The sequence below is a fragment of the Lacerta agilis genome, chromosome 7 (assembly GCF_009819535.1).
Source record: "Lacerta agilis isolate rLacAgi1 chromosome 7, rLacAgi1.pri, whole genome shotgun sequence".
NCBI lineage: Eukaryota > Metazoa > Chordata > Lepidosauria > Squamata > Lacertidae > Lacerta > Lacerta agilis.
In genome coordinates, this window is record NC_046318.1 from 12,922,776 (window position 1) to 12,938,987 (window position 16,212).

The window sequence follows — 16,212 nt, forward strand, 5'->3', positions numbered from 1 at the left end:
TGTGGGAAGTGTGGCGGCAGACTCCCTCCTCCCCCATGAGTTTCCCATTCATTCACACTGGAATTGGCTCTTTGCTGAAGTTGGCTCTTTCCAAATTGCCATTTTTTAAAAAATTAAAAATAAAATCAGAAGCACAAAAATTGAAAAGTGATGCTCTGTAACAATGGTATATGTTCCTGCCCTTTCACTGCAGTGGTTAAAATGGTTGTATGGAACTACAAAGACTTTCAAGGCCTCTTAAGTTTCTAAATGGGGAAAATGCTAGAGCGAGTGACCTTGGAGCTTACTCAAAGACAGGTAACTGAGCATTAATGGAGGCAGTAGGCTTGCGGGCTGCTCAACCACTTACATACCTGGCTGTAATTCATTCTCAGGCAGTTAGGATGAGTAAGTGCCTTGGCTGGTACTTATCACAGGCAGTAAAAGGTGAAAGTGAGAAGGTGAATGCAATTTGTTTACCACTTGCAGTGTGAAATTATTCCTTTGCTTGCATAGGCATCTGCCACGTTGGGGAAGCATTGCTAAGAAGAAATTGGACATTTCTTTTGAATAAGGTCATAATACTAGTCTTAACAGTGTTTTCTCCCCTGTTTTCCCTCATCTGTCATCTTTCTCTATGTTATCTTCAATATGTTTCTCAGTAGATTTTTATTTAGAGTTTCTTTGCAGGCAGTGGGAGAGATATGAACTGGAATGAGGCGTAGACATTGTTTTAAAATATCAAGTTGCTTTATAACTCTGCATGTGTGTAGGTTAGGTCATGTCCTGGTTATATGTGTTATTTTAATCAGATCCTTGCCTCAAGTATACTTTAGCGTGTGGTTCACTCCCATCAGTACACGTCAGTCAATGTTTGGTTTAATTGCAAGAACGAACGCTGCTTTCTGTCTAAATAAAACTCTTGCCTGAAGATTGTTGGCTCTGCAGTATTGGAGATGCATGGATGTGACACTTCTGTAACAGTGGCTAGGATATTGCTCCTTGTCTCCAGCTTCCTGATCTGCAAAGGTGGTCCAAGCAAAGGTGGAGAGAGTGTGCCTGAGAGAGGTTGCCAAAGCCCAAGACCTCAAAATGTGGCACACATAATTTTGCATATTATGCATTCCGGATCTACTTGATGCATAATACCATAACTATTACTCTTAAGTTACAGTATGCATATTAACTATTCATACTGCATTACCAGCCGAGACAAGTGGGATTGTGCATCTGCTGCCTATCTCCATGGGGTCTGGGCCTCCTTCACCTCTTCAGTCCTTTGTAAACGTGGGCAATCAGCAGTTATGTCCTTTCCCGGTTTCTGCTCAGTACAGCAAGCACTGACACAATAGATAATTGTGCCTTGATGAGAAGGAAAATAATTCAGACTGAAATCTAAAGCCATAGCTCTGCAGAGCTACTTCCAGAGCCGGGCCATTCTTGGTGGCAGAAGATGGAGCAGGCAGATCAGGGCCAATCACCCAGGTCAGGTGTGACTGGCTATGAGAGCAACTCAAGGTCCTGTGGATCCCGGCCAGATCAGCTCCCTTCCTCCCTTGGGATGCCTCATTTGGGGGCAACGATACCTGCCACCAATGGACCTTCTGGCATTAGCAATGGAGAGCCCAGCAGAAAGACCTCCATGCAGTCCATCCCATCTGCCCCAGATGGGGACTTTGAATTGCTGTCTAATCAGTTGATGGAACAAGTTAAAGTCTTTAAATATCTCGGCCTTATTTTTTAGTCAAGAGGGTCATGAGGAGCGCATCAGAAATATGCAAAGGAAAAAGCATCTCAAAGCCAGCACCAAAATTCTGACATACTTTTTTCCATACAAAAGGTGGCAATCACATGCCATCAGCACTTGAAGTGTTTAAAGCTAACACAGTTATTATATGGGGCTCAGATTTGGACAGACACTCACCTTGGATCTACAGAAGCTGTTCAATCTAAGTTCCTAAGGCAAAAAAAAAATTCTGTTACATCCTGTGTTCCAAATGCTTCATTGCGCTTGGAGGCTAATCTCCCCTCTGTTGAATTACAGATTTGGTGTAGGACATTTAATTATTGCTGTCTGAGGGCTCATCCACGTTTCTGTTTGCCCTGTGTTTTCTTCCATTTGTCCTGAGATTTCTAGGCAATCTGTAGAAAACCCAGTTGACATTTGTTCCAATTCAGTGGTAAGCAGTGGGTTTTCCTGGGGGAAGCACTGGCACAAAAGTAAAACCCTCTCAGGCCTAGGCCTCTGCCTGTGCCTGGAAATCACAGGAGAAACAGGAATGTGGATGAGCCCTGAATACCATATTTTCCAGCGTATAAGACGACTGGGCGTATAAGACGACCCCTGACTTTTGAGAAGATTTTCCTGGTTTAAAAAGTAGTCTTATATGCCAGAATATACAGTACTTCTCACTTACTTGTCAATAAGTAAGATTCAATCACCTGTACACTAGTCACAAAAGCAGTTCTAGCAGGTTAAGGGAAACAATACCCTAAACCCATTTCCTTCATGTGCTCATTTTATGTATGGCGGCAATGTTTAATCTGGGAGAGTATTCAAAGTGTGATCCACCAATTGCAGTCTAAAGAGCTACAGCCCAGCAAAAGGGAGAAAGTCTAGGGTTGCAGCTGTGAAGGAAGGAGCTTCTATTTGCATTCTGGTCAGATTAGCACCCAGGTGTTGTTTGTTTGTTTGTTTGTTTGTTTGGCTTGTTTTGTTTTTACATAACTTGGTCCCAACTTTGAGCTTGTTAGTTGTGCTTCAAGCTTCAGTTTTGGACAGCTGTGTGAAAATAATAATAATATTATGACATTATCACAAACGCCTACATAAGAACACTATGCTGTTAATCTTAATTATTAATTGACTTTAGTACTTAGTGACGCATATCCATGATTCACAGTGCTAATTAACATCAGTGGAGTATTAACCAGAAAACCTATATATCAGAAAATCTGCTACAGTGGGGGGTGGGGGGTGGGGTCCAGATTAGACCTCTCTGCACCTAAGCTTTGCTCCCCTAGTTATTTCAAATAGCCCTCCCTGTTCCTCTCCAATTTACAGATTGATAGGGAGACATGAATAAAATAACTATCTCCTCTACATGTTTCCATAATTTTTGCAACTTCCTCTTTAACACAGGGTGAATGTAAATAACTGTTATGGACAACCTTGGTTCCATCAGGTTCAGGCATGAGATGGCAGCCCCAGACAGATGGAGTAGGAAGGAAGATGGAGCAGGTGGGGGGGGCGGATAGAAGACAGACACTTGGGGATCGAGGATGCAGGTCCTTCCCTTGAAACTAGAAAAGAGAGGTGGAAGCCCTCTCCTGTGGAGCACAGAGACCCATTAGCTGGGCGGGGGGCAGGGGTCTCTGACCAGCCAGAGGAAGGAGAAGTTGAACAAGAGAAGTTGGAGGGGCAGGACATAGTCTTGTTTCTGCATGCTCAGCATTGCTTTCAAAGGTGGGATCAGCTGCACTCACTAAAGAGGAGCTCTTAGGTTTTCACATGCAGCAAACTTGTAGGGTGAGAGAGTGTCATGAGTGAGCCCTCCCCGCCTCAACTTCAATAGCTCGACGACAGCAGCGGGTCAGCTTTGGGGGGCATCTTTGTAGCAGCTTCCACTTGGTTAGGTATCTCTTGCCTGGCTCGTGAACCCTGAAACCTTGGCTCCTACCTCTAGTTTGAAGCACTAGCACCAAAGAAAGATACTCTCTGCATTCCCTGCTTAATGGCCTGTATTTATTTCGTTTGTTCTCTCCTGTTCTCTCTTACTTGCATTCATTTGCTCAGCTTGTCCTCTTTGGGGACTGGGCTGCCTTTCCTTCTGGGATAGGAACCTGACAACAACCAACGTTTCCTCTGTAGAAGTTTGCCCTTTTAACACTTGCCTTTTTAAGTGCAGCAGTATAGAGTGTTTTGTCGCTTCTTCTCGATGGTGGGCTTGTTTCATTTAGTGGATTCGTATCCTGCTTTTCCACTGAAGTCTTGCCTTTTTAAGTGCAGCAGTATAGAGTGTTTTGTCGCTTCTTCTCGATGGTGGGCTTGTTTCATTTAGTGGATTCGTATCCTGCTTTTCCACTGAAGTCTTGCCTTTTTAAGTGCAGCAGTATAGAGTGTTTTGTCGCTTCTTCTCGATGGTGGGCTTGTTTCATTTAGTGGATTCGTATCCTGCTTTTCCACTGAAGTCATCAGAGTGGCTTCTAGTATTTTTTAAAATGTTGTTAATCCATTTTAAGCCATTCACTCACAACGAAACAATACCAGCCCAGCTAGAGGAGGAAAAGCTGTCTGGAGTTGTACCCATGGAGTGGTACCCATCTCTCTCCCCTGAAGTCTGCACCGCAATACAATTGGTGTTGTTTGTCTGGCAGCGGAGAGTCTGCTGTCTTCTTGAAAGTTTTCTCACATTGATAATGACGTCCGCACCAGTTTCCAGATATACACATGTTTTAAAAGACCACATTTTTCTGTCTAGTTCCATAGCAAGTATGTCTTGTAGATTGTCAACTCACCAATTTCCTTGTAACTCCTGCAGGTACTGTGTATTTATTGATACCTTTCTCCGGGCAATCTAGAAAGTGCTATAGCTGAATTATACAGTGTTGATACATAATTAGTGCGAGCAGTTAGAAACTGGTGTTCCAGTCATTGTTCTGGGCAATAATTCTGATGACAGCTGTCACCATACACCATAAAATCAATTCGTAAGTGCACATGGTGCCTCATGTCCCTGAAGGTGGCTTATTTTGTTCCCTCCAAGTGGTGGTGGAGGGAATTTCTTTTCCATCATCTGTCCAGCTGCTTTGAGGGGATTTTATTCTTCCCATGTCAAGAGCTTTTATTTGCCATAGTTCCTTTGAAAGCAAATACCGGTAACCGGGCCCAGCGCCTTTCTTTGCTGATGTGCACATGTGCTCTCTCCTTTCTAACTGCTAACTAAATACTATTGATACCTTAAAACTCTCACTGACTATCAGCCACTGGTTTTGAATTTAATTTGAACATTAATGTTGCAGATAAGAAGACAAGGAGGAATACAGTTACTGGTGGACCTATTGGACCATCGAATGACAGAAGTCCACCGTAGTGCCTGTGGAGCGCTGAGGAATTTGGTGTATGGGAAAGCCAACGACGACAACAAAATTGCTTTGAAAAACTGTGGGGGTATTCCAGCACTAGTACGATTACTGCGCAAGACTACAGATTTGGAAATCAGAGAACTAGTCACAGGTTTGACTATCTTTTCACTTATTGTGTTGCATGCTAAGGATTAGCACTGCGCTTCTGAATTTGCTTAGCTGAGGAAGACATTTCCATGAGGTTAAGCGGACCTAAGTTTCCTGGTGGATTGTGGCGAAGTTATTTTAAGAATGTACTTGTGAGAAATGACTAAGGGAAGTCTTGTGCTTGCAAACATGTATATCATATACATGGATTCATTAGTAAGCCAGGTTTCTTGTCGGGTATAATTTCAGTGGCAGATACAGGAAAGGTACTGGGCAAAGTGTGGAAAAGCAAGTGGTACAATGGTGTGTTGTTTTGGCCACAATTTTTTTCCACGCTCCTGCTGTTTCTAATGAGTTATTGAATTGAAAACTATAGGCAGGCTGGGTGGGGCAGAATTAAACTCTCTCAAAAAATGTAATGTGGTTGTTGGGACTTTTTGTTTGTTTTTTAAACATCCTATTTTAAGACTTCCAGGACCGTTTTTTAATGATTCAAGCCTCTTTTAAGACCTCTGTCCCAAGAAAATAAGCGTGAGTTGTTCACATTTTTTTCCTCACTGCAGGCTATGTGACTCATGGTTAGGGATTCTAAATGCAGAATTTTAAACATATGTACATTGAATTCCATGTCTTAATCATCCGACCTTTCATCTCTTACCTGTTGGGCAGAATTAATTAGATTCTTCTTGTCATAAGGATGCTGTGCTACATGGTGTTCAGGAGCTGGTTCCTAATGAGTGACAGAATTACTGGCAGACCCAGTAAAGTGAAAACTGGTAGTTCATTGTCAATGTACTATTTCAGTGCTTGGATGTGTTATCTGCCCCCTGCCTTCAGGGAGTAATATGCAAGCTTACTATGAACAAATGAGGAGCAAGCTACTAATCTCAATCAACTACATCCAACTTACACAGTGGATATCTGCTGATGTGAGAGACGAATTTCCTTTACCCTTTTTCCTTTTTTTTTTTAAAGGGGATTTTTTAATGTCCTTCCTTCTCAATATATGTTGTATTCTTGAAACATACTGAACTAATGCAGAAAAAATCCCAGCTAATAAGGTTTTAAACTACAGTAGTTGCTTTTAAATTGTATTATGCTTTCGTTGACATTATTTCACAGAATGAGGCAGAGTATACAATAGTTAGTGGTTGAAGCATAAATAACATGGCTATTTAAGTTACAGGTAGGTAGCTGTGTTGGTCTGCCATAGTCAAAACAAAATAAAAGATAAAAAAAAGATTCCTTCCAGTAGCACCTTAGAGACCAACTAAGTTTGTTCTTGGTATGAGCTTTCGTGTGCATGCACACTTCTTCAGATACACTGAAACAGAAGTCACCAGAACCACTCTCTCACTATATATAAGGGTCTGGTGACTTCTGTTTCAGTGTATCTGAAGAAGTGTGCATGCCAACGAAAGCTCATACCAAGAACAAACTTAGTTGGTCTCTAAGGTGCTACTGGAAGGAATTTTTTAATCTTTAATCTTTTATTTTGCTATGGCTATTTAAGTACTGTATATTAGCAAACTGCAAAAAAGCTGCATTCTCCCACCTGTGAGCCTGGGTGAAACCACCTTAGCTCTCAGGGTGAGAGCTGAGGCAGTTTTGTGGGCAGAGGCCAGTGCTATTCCCCAACATTGTGAGATATCGCCAAACCACAATGTTTAGCTGGTGATACACCACAATGTTGAAAAGCTGCTATCGCCCAGCAGTAATTAGCAGTCGGTGCACAGAAGAAAAATAACTCATAGTTTCTGCTTCAGGTGTGCTTAATCTTTTTTAAAAGTGAACTAACAAATAGTTCCATGTAGGTGACATAGCTATGGTCTGAGCCAGGTGTGGATAACTTCTGGCTCTCCAGTATCTTGCTAGGGTTTTCAAATCCTACAACTCCCATCACCCCTGGCTCTTACAGTGCTTGCTAGGGCTGATGGGAGTTGTAGTTCAGCAACATCTGGAGGGGCAAAGGTTCCTCAGTCTTGTTCATTTCCTCTCCAGCACACAAAACTTTCATTTTTCTGTGAATTTACATGTCTAAGCAGGTTATGGCAATTACACCGTCATTAAAAGGTTTCTAATTAACATAAACAAGCATGAAGACTATTCAACTCAGAATAATTAGTGCTGGTAGAAAGCACATCTGAGACATGGAGCATCAGGCCTCCCCTGACAAACCTGTAGCCAGGTGGCCTTTGTCCAGCGTTTCCCCTCGTTTAGATCAAAGAGTGAGGGGAGTGGCAAATTGAATAATCCAGGCAGAGGCTATCAGAGTAAATGACAAAAGCAGCAATGGATGACTGAGACTTGTCACTCCTCTTAATGTCATGAATGAGTGAATGAATCTTTATTTGCCTCAGCCATTGGCCATAGCAATAAAACAATACAATATACAAAGAATAGAAATAAAAAGTCAATTATATAAAATACATTTTAGGGTTTTGAATCTTAATGTTATGAGATTAAAGAAGTCAGTTTGAAATCCACTTTCTGTGAGCTTTCATCCACCTTGATTTACCGATAGTGAGAAATAGTTCCTATTCATCTGGCCGCCAACATTAAGGCCTGTAACAGTTTAATATTCTATTGACATCTGGGATGTAAGAAAATGCCCTATGCCAAGACAGATCATTTGTCTTTCTAGCTCAATGACCGGCTGTGTCTCTCTAGGATTTTCAGACTGGCTCTCTCCCAACCCTAACTGGAGGTGCCAGGGACTGAACCTGGGATCTAGATGCTCTTCTGCTAAACTACAGCCCTTCCCAGTGTATGCCCTTGGTTTGTTGAAAATTTTTAACAGGATCCTCATCTTGCACTGAACAAGCACAGAAGGGCCGCACCAACTGACATACTCCCAAGTGAGCCTGGGCTCAAATGGCCCTTCTTCCCCAACATTGAAAGGCAACAATATACTTGGGTACGTCCCATCCTGCAATACTTCAGCTTCTCACTTCTATTACTGGTACTTGTGTCTTGGTTCGTAAACTGCTGAAGGGCATGAACTTGACAAAGACTTTGTTGCTATTTACACTTGAGAATAGTTTGGTCCATGGTTTAGTTAGTCTGATAATAGGCTAGATCGTTGTTTCCCAACCTTGGGATCCCCAGCTGTTTTCGGACTACAATTCCCACCATCCCTGATGGGAGTTGTAGTCCAAAAACAGCTGGAGACCCAAGGCTGGGAAACACTGGTAGAGACTGGCCATTTTTCAGCTCCCTGATCCTAGCATATTTGACACGTTTGGGAAGACCACCATCCATTAGCTTATAAGGAAAGGTTTGCACACAGATGTCATTGATGGAGGCAGCGGGAAGGGGGGGCACACAAACACAGATCCCACGTGTGCTTTATAGCCACACTTGTGGTTTGAGAGCCACTGGTTTAGGAAGCCTCAGTAAAGAACAGCATGTGTGTTTACTCCATTTGTAGAATGGAACTCAAGAAAATGTAGTTTGCCTTTCCCTCACTACAACCTGAAGCTGAGAGACAGCAGTGGGATAAAATACTGCTCAGTGAGTCTCTTGGCTACTCATTGAGCTCTTCCTTAAATAGGTCAAGAATTTTGCAATCACTTGGTTAAGTTCTTGCAAAAGCTCAAACCTTGTTCAATCACTCACGAAAGACCTGACCGGGTTCACTGGTTTATACCTGCTCTCCCAAGGGGAAATAAAGCTTACCTGTAGTAGGTAAGCTTGATACTTCCTGCAGGCGGACTGGTCCAAGCAGCCCTACTGGGAAAATTACACTATTTGTGTTCATTTCTACTGGAGAAACTTAGTTCATGTTAGTACCCTTACTTGCTTTCTCGCCGCATATCTACTCATTACAAGCAGATACATCTTACATTTGGAGCAGAGACTGGCTTCTTCCAAACTGTTCCCTTCCAGGTTGCTGTTTCCCTTGCAGAGTTTTCCAAATGCAGCTTCGGCAGGGAGATGTAGGGGGTGAGGGAGGGCAGCAGTTTTGCTTGTAATTTGTTAGCATTTCTCAAAATAATAATAATAATAATAATAATAATAATAATAATAATAATGATGTGTTGTTTTGTTAGAGTAAAATGTGACTTAAAATTTTGTTTTAACACCCAAGAAGATTGGAAGAAAACCCACACAGAGCAGTGACTCTCGCAGAGGTTAAGCAGGCAACCTCCTCTGAGGGAAAGCAATTCATTGGCTGCGACTGAATGTTCGGTTGCTCCTTTTGCAGACATTCTGCAGAACTGCATGCCTCTCAGGAGGCACACAGAATCTCACGGGAATTAATCAATGTTGTTGCTTTTTCCTACCACTAGCATACTTCTAGTTATCGCAAATCACAGTCCTGTGTCCAGCATCCAATCTGAAAGAGTCTGTTCTGCCCACGCTATCTTGCAGGCAGTTTCACTTTGTAACATATTGGAACCCACTAGGAGGGGAAAGTGGTCAGAGCAAATTTTAAAACTCCTTTGTGAAGAATAAAATCCAAACATGGAAAGAAGGGAGGTCACCATATAATGGTTGTGCTGTAGAGGTAGAGCTCCTACCTATTGTTGAGGAACATGATTGAGGAGTACAGCACTTCCTGCACCTGAAATTTAAAATTAAGAAGTCATTGTTTACAAGATGGTTGCAACTTTTTTGTTTGTTTGTTTTTTAAGAAAGGGGGAAATGACAGCATCTGTCCTCTTCAAACAAGGCATGCTGATTGCTAATCAAAGAGGATAGCATCGCCTGTGGGGGCATGGGGTGCGGAGGAGAGAACAAGCACCGGGAAATCTAGAGTGACTTCAGTTTGTGAATCAAGCGGTTTTCTTGCAGTTTCTCATTTTCTTCAGCTTCAACACTTCCCTTGCCACAAACTGGAATAAAATGCACAGCATTTTAAATAGCATAGGATTTTGCATGCTGACATAGCATGTTGTATTTGCATTCCTATGCATAACTGACTAGCAAAAATCACAAGATGTAGCTGCCTAGCACACAATTAGGTAGAAGGCTAGGCTAGGAATATTCACCATTGTTGTCTAGTTCTGTGTGTGCAATAGATAGACAGATGAATATTGATAGCTAGCTAGCTAGATAGCTAGCTAGCTAGCTAGATAGATAGATAGATACAGTAGATAGATAGATAGATAGATAGATAGATAGATAGATAGATAGATAGATATTTTGGTGAGTATAGAGAAGCAATCAGTGATGTGCGGTTTGCCAACTCCTTTACTTTTTGTAAGAAGCACACTATAGAGCAGGCATGGCCAAACATGGCCCTCCAGCTGTTTTGGGACTACAGTTCCCATCATCCCTGACCACTGGTCCTGTTAGCTAGGGATGGTGAGAGTTGTAGTCCCAAAACAGCTGGAGGGCCAAGTTTGGCCATGCCTGCTATAGAGGAAAGGGAATGGGCATCATCTTTCTCTCATGACCTACTACTATGTTCTAAATTTAAATATGAGACACAGCTAGTAGTACTTCTCGTCACATAATGAGGAAGCTGCCACTGCTTTTAACCGTGAGATATTGTAAATGAGCATAGCAGAAGAAAATGTCACCTTGGAAAGTTTTCTCTCTCCATTTCTCTGCTTTCTCAGTGAAAAATTCAGTACTACCTATGCATCTTCTGAGGTGTCAGGGGGAAACCAAATGTAAAAGTATTGCCCCCCTCCCCAATGCCCATTTCTTTCACATCCTTCCAATCAAAATTCATTGAATTAGGAGCCATAGGAAAATACAAATCCCATGAGACCAGCATTTCTCCATTTCCAGTGAAGCAGATCCCTTCAAGGGCTCTCGGCCCCATCAGTGAGCCATCTCCTTCAAATCTTGTCAAGGGGCTTAGTTTCAAAGGGGTGGGGAGACTGGCAGGGAGCAATAAGAGCAAGACCACATTAGGACCTAGGCCTGAGCTCAAAGAGACTTGGGCCCAGTTCATAATCGGGGGCAGGGAGGCTGAATTTGCCAAATCCCCATTTCATTTGCAGTAATTGCAAATGTGGCCAAAATTTCTGCACACTGCTACAGCTGCATTTCCTTTTCCAAACCGACATTTCATTCAGTTAAAACTCTCAGAACGAAAAGAAAGGTCACCAGGGTGGGGGGTGGGGAATATAAAAGGCAGCATATTCCTCAAGGAGGGTATTTGTGCAGTTAAGATGATGTAATGTTTTCATCGGCCCCATTTGCCGAGTGCCTTTTCGTAAAGTATTTTGACATTTAGTGTAGGATGGTTATTCAGATTTGCTTAAACAGAATTATGGTTGAATGGAGGATATCTCCTATGCAGGATTTTTAATCACTTAATCAACTTAATAAGTTTCTGCAAAAGTGCCCTTGACATTAGCTTAGTTATTGAAGTGCATAAACACAGATGTGTAATTTTTATTGCGACATCAACGGTTGGCGTTGAGGTGGCACAGCTATTTATAGTAGCCTCAAACTTTTAAGGCCTAAAGGTTTTCATACGGAATGAACACAGTGTGTAAGAGGAATTGTTTTAAATTCTGATAGCTCTGTTAGATGTTTCATTACTTGTTCATAAGCACTGGCAGCGTGTTAAGCAACTACGATGCCATCGGTGGTCAGAAAACATGATCCGGCTATGGCACGGGAGGCTGCAGCGGCAAATCAGGCAGATGAGCTCACACAAATCCTTAGGGTGGAGGTACCACAATATGTTCTGTTACTGCTTTCATAGACATTATTTAAGTGGCAAAATTACTATCATTATGGTGAGCAAGGTGTTCTGGAAAGAGAGCCTATTTATTGCAGCAGACCCACCTGAGAAGTGTATATACGAGAGAGAAAGAACATGATCTTGTTGGGGGAGAATGGGCCTTGAGCGGCGGAAAGGCTTACTACTACTACATAGTGCTGTGTTTAAGTGCAGCATGTTATTTTCTTCCCTAGATAGTATTCACTTCTATGAGAAAAAGTAAGTAGGAAGAGCATGGCTGGGGATGGGGGCTAAAGCTGCCCTTGATGAATGCAACACCTGGTTTCAGGGACACGTTCTGCATGAAGACGAGGATCTTTGTATTTTAGCTCTCAGTACACATATGTGCTGAGCACATGTTCTGCATTCAAAACCATCTCCAGGTTAAAAGCTGGGAAAGATATTGTGTCAGAAACCCTTGAGAACCCCCACCAGTCTGAATAGACAGTACAGGCCTGGATAGACCATTGATCTGACTTCGTATAAGGCATCTCTGTACATTTCTGCATGGAAGGTGAATTTGTAGTCACCTATAGAAAAGCTGGATTCAAGTAAACTGTGTTTAAAGATACAGGACTTCTGTTAAGTCCGTATTCATGACCAAGCTTCTATTAGAATTCCTCTAGACAAATTGTAGATTTTAAAAGTTCACCTTTGTTTACTTAAGAATGCAAAACACCTCCCTGTAAACAAATTTCCATGCTGAAACACTTGGAAAACCCTGAGATAAACATGTATGTTGGTTTGGTTCCTTGTGGCTTTTTTAAAGCAAACTTTCAGCATTATTATAGCACACAATTTTGTAGTTGAATATGTGGAACATATTCTTATGCGCTCCTTACTTATCATGTGCATGTATTTGGCATTGGCAAATGAATTGTAAACTTGCTTGAACTCTCTTCCAAAGATAAACAGATACAGAGAGCTGGAACTGACATTTTAAATTTGAATTCTGTTTCTGAGGGTGTGCATGGTTCCTCCCCCCCCCCCCCCGCCTCGGGTTGTGTGTGATCATAATTCTTTGAGAAAGGGCGGCCTCCATCATTTCTGTGAAAAGATGACATCAGCAGAATTACTCCAGAGGGAGTCTTTCCTGCTTAAGTCTCCCTCAGCTGGTGATCCTAAATACAACTGTTTGACAATGACCTGTAGCAAAATACATTTCACAACCTTGCCCAATTCTTTTTAAGTGTGAAATATATTCTTTTAGGTGTGTTATTTTATCGTTATTGTTATTCCCTGTTTGCATGTGATGATGTGAGATCGCAGAATTTATAGTTCTAAGGCACCTTGAACACTCCATGGGTGTAAAGGCAGCAAAAGAAGGAATTGAATTAAAATTAATTAATTGGCCACAAAAGTAGTTGGCAAAAGGAATAGCAAAAACAGAGTAAGCAGGATTTGGGTCTGGTGTGGCCTGTTCTGGCCCTACCCATAGCAGAGTCCACCCCTGCCAAACAAACAAACAAACAAACAAACCTGCGGTAGCCTCTGCCATCAAGAAGCTCTGTGTCCTCTGCTTGTCCAAGTTATTGTAGCACCTGCACATTTTCCATTAGCTGAGCCTCCTTAAACAGTATACAGTGCAGCGCCCTTGCCTGAGTGGGAGACCGCTTGCAGACCTGGCTGCACTCCCCTCAATTTCTGTGGCAGAAGAATAGGTCATTAAATAAAACAAGCCATATTCTAATGACGATTCTGGGTTTTTTTAAATAGCCACAGTACAGTACATTAATGGAACCTCCATTGTTCCTGGTGGGTGGGGAGCAAACAGCAGCGGTGGGGCTGTTGTTTACATGGCCTGCTTGTGGGCTTTCTGGAAGCATCTGGTTCCTTTTATGTTCTTAGGTTGATTGTGTTGATTTACTTGTGTGGTAGCATTTCTTTCTGTTAAGTAATGCCAACAATTGTTTATTTGATTGATAATTGCTTTTAGGAGTTCTCTGGAATCTGTCATCTTGTGATGCACTAAAAATGCCAATTATCCAGGATGCCCTTGCAGTGTTGACCAATGCAGTGATCATTCCTCATTCAGGATGGGAAAACTCCCCACTCCAGGATGACCACAAAATACAGCTTCATTCATCACAGGTGCTGCGCAATGCCACTGGGTGCCTAAGGTGAGTTCTGATAACTTAAGCATTGGATATGTTCTTATGCTGAATTCTCTCTTCTTCCCTTAGCCTCCCAGGGACATTGGGTGGTATCCAAGTAAGTCATACTCAGAGTAGACCTGCCTTACTTAACGGACTTAAGTTGGTCATAGTCTGAGTACGACTTAGTCGGCTACACCCATAGAATCAGTATTTTCACTTCAGTCTTCCATCCATTCCACAAAAGTCTGTAGCATTTTTATTCATTGGCTCTTTCGTTGAAATGTCATAGAATTATCGAATTGTAGAGTTCACGCCATAACCAAGTATTTAGAGGTGCTCTGAACCAATAGCTGTAGTATGTGTTACTGGTGGTTTTCTACAGTGGGTCTACAGTGAGTACAACCTGTGGGTACAACAGTGGGTTTACAGTGGGTACAACAGTGGGTTTACAGTGGGTACAACTTGCGGAGCACAAAACCCAACGATTAAATAATCCTATTCCCTACACTCTTGCCATGGACTGGAGAAGCAGCAAAAGTGCCTGATAGACCACCATCCATGGCTGATGGGTGGGGTTGTGTTTGACCAAGTGGGTTAAAAAAAAAAAAAACCGCACAGGCCTGTGGGTTAAAATTACTGTAATTTGCTTTAAAATTCCTGTTATGTATGTGAATTTGGGTGCAAATCAACTTCAGTGTTTGCACAAGAAAAGAACAGGTGTCTATAAGATCTGGTGTATAAGCAGTAAAAATATTATGAACTAGTGACATTTTAGTGTAATCTCGTCAATATGTTTTATGAGTAGCAATTCGTAAATGGAATCAGGTAGATGAATAACAGAACTGAGATTGCAAACTTACTTAATTCAGGGTGAAGCCTTTAATCTTCTTCTCACAAACGGGTTGGATGAGACACCTCGGTTAGATAGGTACCTCCCCATGATTTCAGCTAGATAATCTGTGCAACTTAATCCAGTGGACAGGCGACTGGGAGTGAAGGGCAGCAGAGTAGTAGATTACTTTAAATACATCCTCAGCATTACAAATATATCTTGTGCTAGTGTTTGTTTTTTTATAATTGATGAGTGTGAAGTTCATATGGCAAAAAGATAAGCATCACAAAGGCAGGATGCTGGACAATGACATGGCTCATTCATAACATTGAACCATGGTTAGAATGAACTGGAGCTTAGTGGGAACACAAAGCATGCTAGTTCACACTCATGCACAGCTCATGGTTTGTTTGGAGAGGAACAAACCACAAGCCCTGGAGAGTAAACCAGACTGTTTCCCAGTGGTGTAGAAGTCGGGTTGGAGGATCAAAAGGCCTGTGTTGACATGAAACTCTAGTTTATTTTAATTATGGTTTAATGTGGCATGCAAACCAGGCCAATAACTTCAGTTCCTTGAGTATTGGTCCTCTGCTAAAAGATGGCTTCCCAACTAGTTGTCATCCTGCATCCAACATGTTGCTATTGAGTTAAAAGCATTATGGAGGTTTCCACATATCTGCATGCTATTGGTTTTTCCTGGCAATTTAACTGGGGTTCACATGTTCCCTTGGGGAAGGGCCACAGCTCAATGGTAGAGCGTCTGCCTTGCATGCAGAAGGTCACAAGTTCAATACCAGGTAGGGCTGGGAAAGAACCCTGCCTTAAACCCTGGAGTGCTGCTGCCAATCACTGCTGCCAGTACTGAGCCAGATGGACCAATGGTCTGATCTGGTGTAAGGCAGATTTCAATATTCATTCCTTCCTTCCTCCCTTCCTCCCTCTCAGGTTGTTCATATCTTCTTCAGACCTGGTATCTAGGATATGTGTCCTGATCTGGTGGGGATGGCTACCTTTTGTACTGATGTATTTTAGAGCTTACATAGTGTATTTCTTTTATGGTGTTTCGTAAATTAATTTTAGAGGGGTGTGTGTGTATGTGTGTGGTTTCAAAATGGCATTACTCGCCTATGCAATCTACATTTAAGGCATGCAGCATTTAAATAAACAGAAAATATAAACAACTATCAGATCTAATTTTATGCAAAGACAACAACAAAATATAATCTATAATACTGGTTACAGTCATATGTGAAACATTATCTTTTATTTGTAATGGGGAAGTAGAAGAGAGTTACATAAAATATTTCTGTTCTCAACAAAAAAATTATATTTGTTTTCTAGTTATGGCTGTTTGTAGCAAACTAGTGTCTGCAGGTTTTGATTCT

At 41.9% G+C, this 16,212-nt stretch overlaps 1 protein-coding gene across 1 annotated transcript in view; it reads left to right on the forward strand.

The window, feature by feature from the left end:
* The window catches only part of CTNND2 (catenin delta 2), a 481,608-nt gene that overhangs the window by 375,283 nt on the left and 90,113 nt on the right, over positions 1–16,212 (forward strand). Inside the window, 2 exon segments of the mRNA XM_033154385.1 lie at positions 5,002–5,215; positions 13,836–14,019. Of these exon segments, the coding sequence (XP_033010276.1) occupies positions 5,002–5,215; positions 13,836–14,019 (398 nt within the window).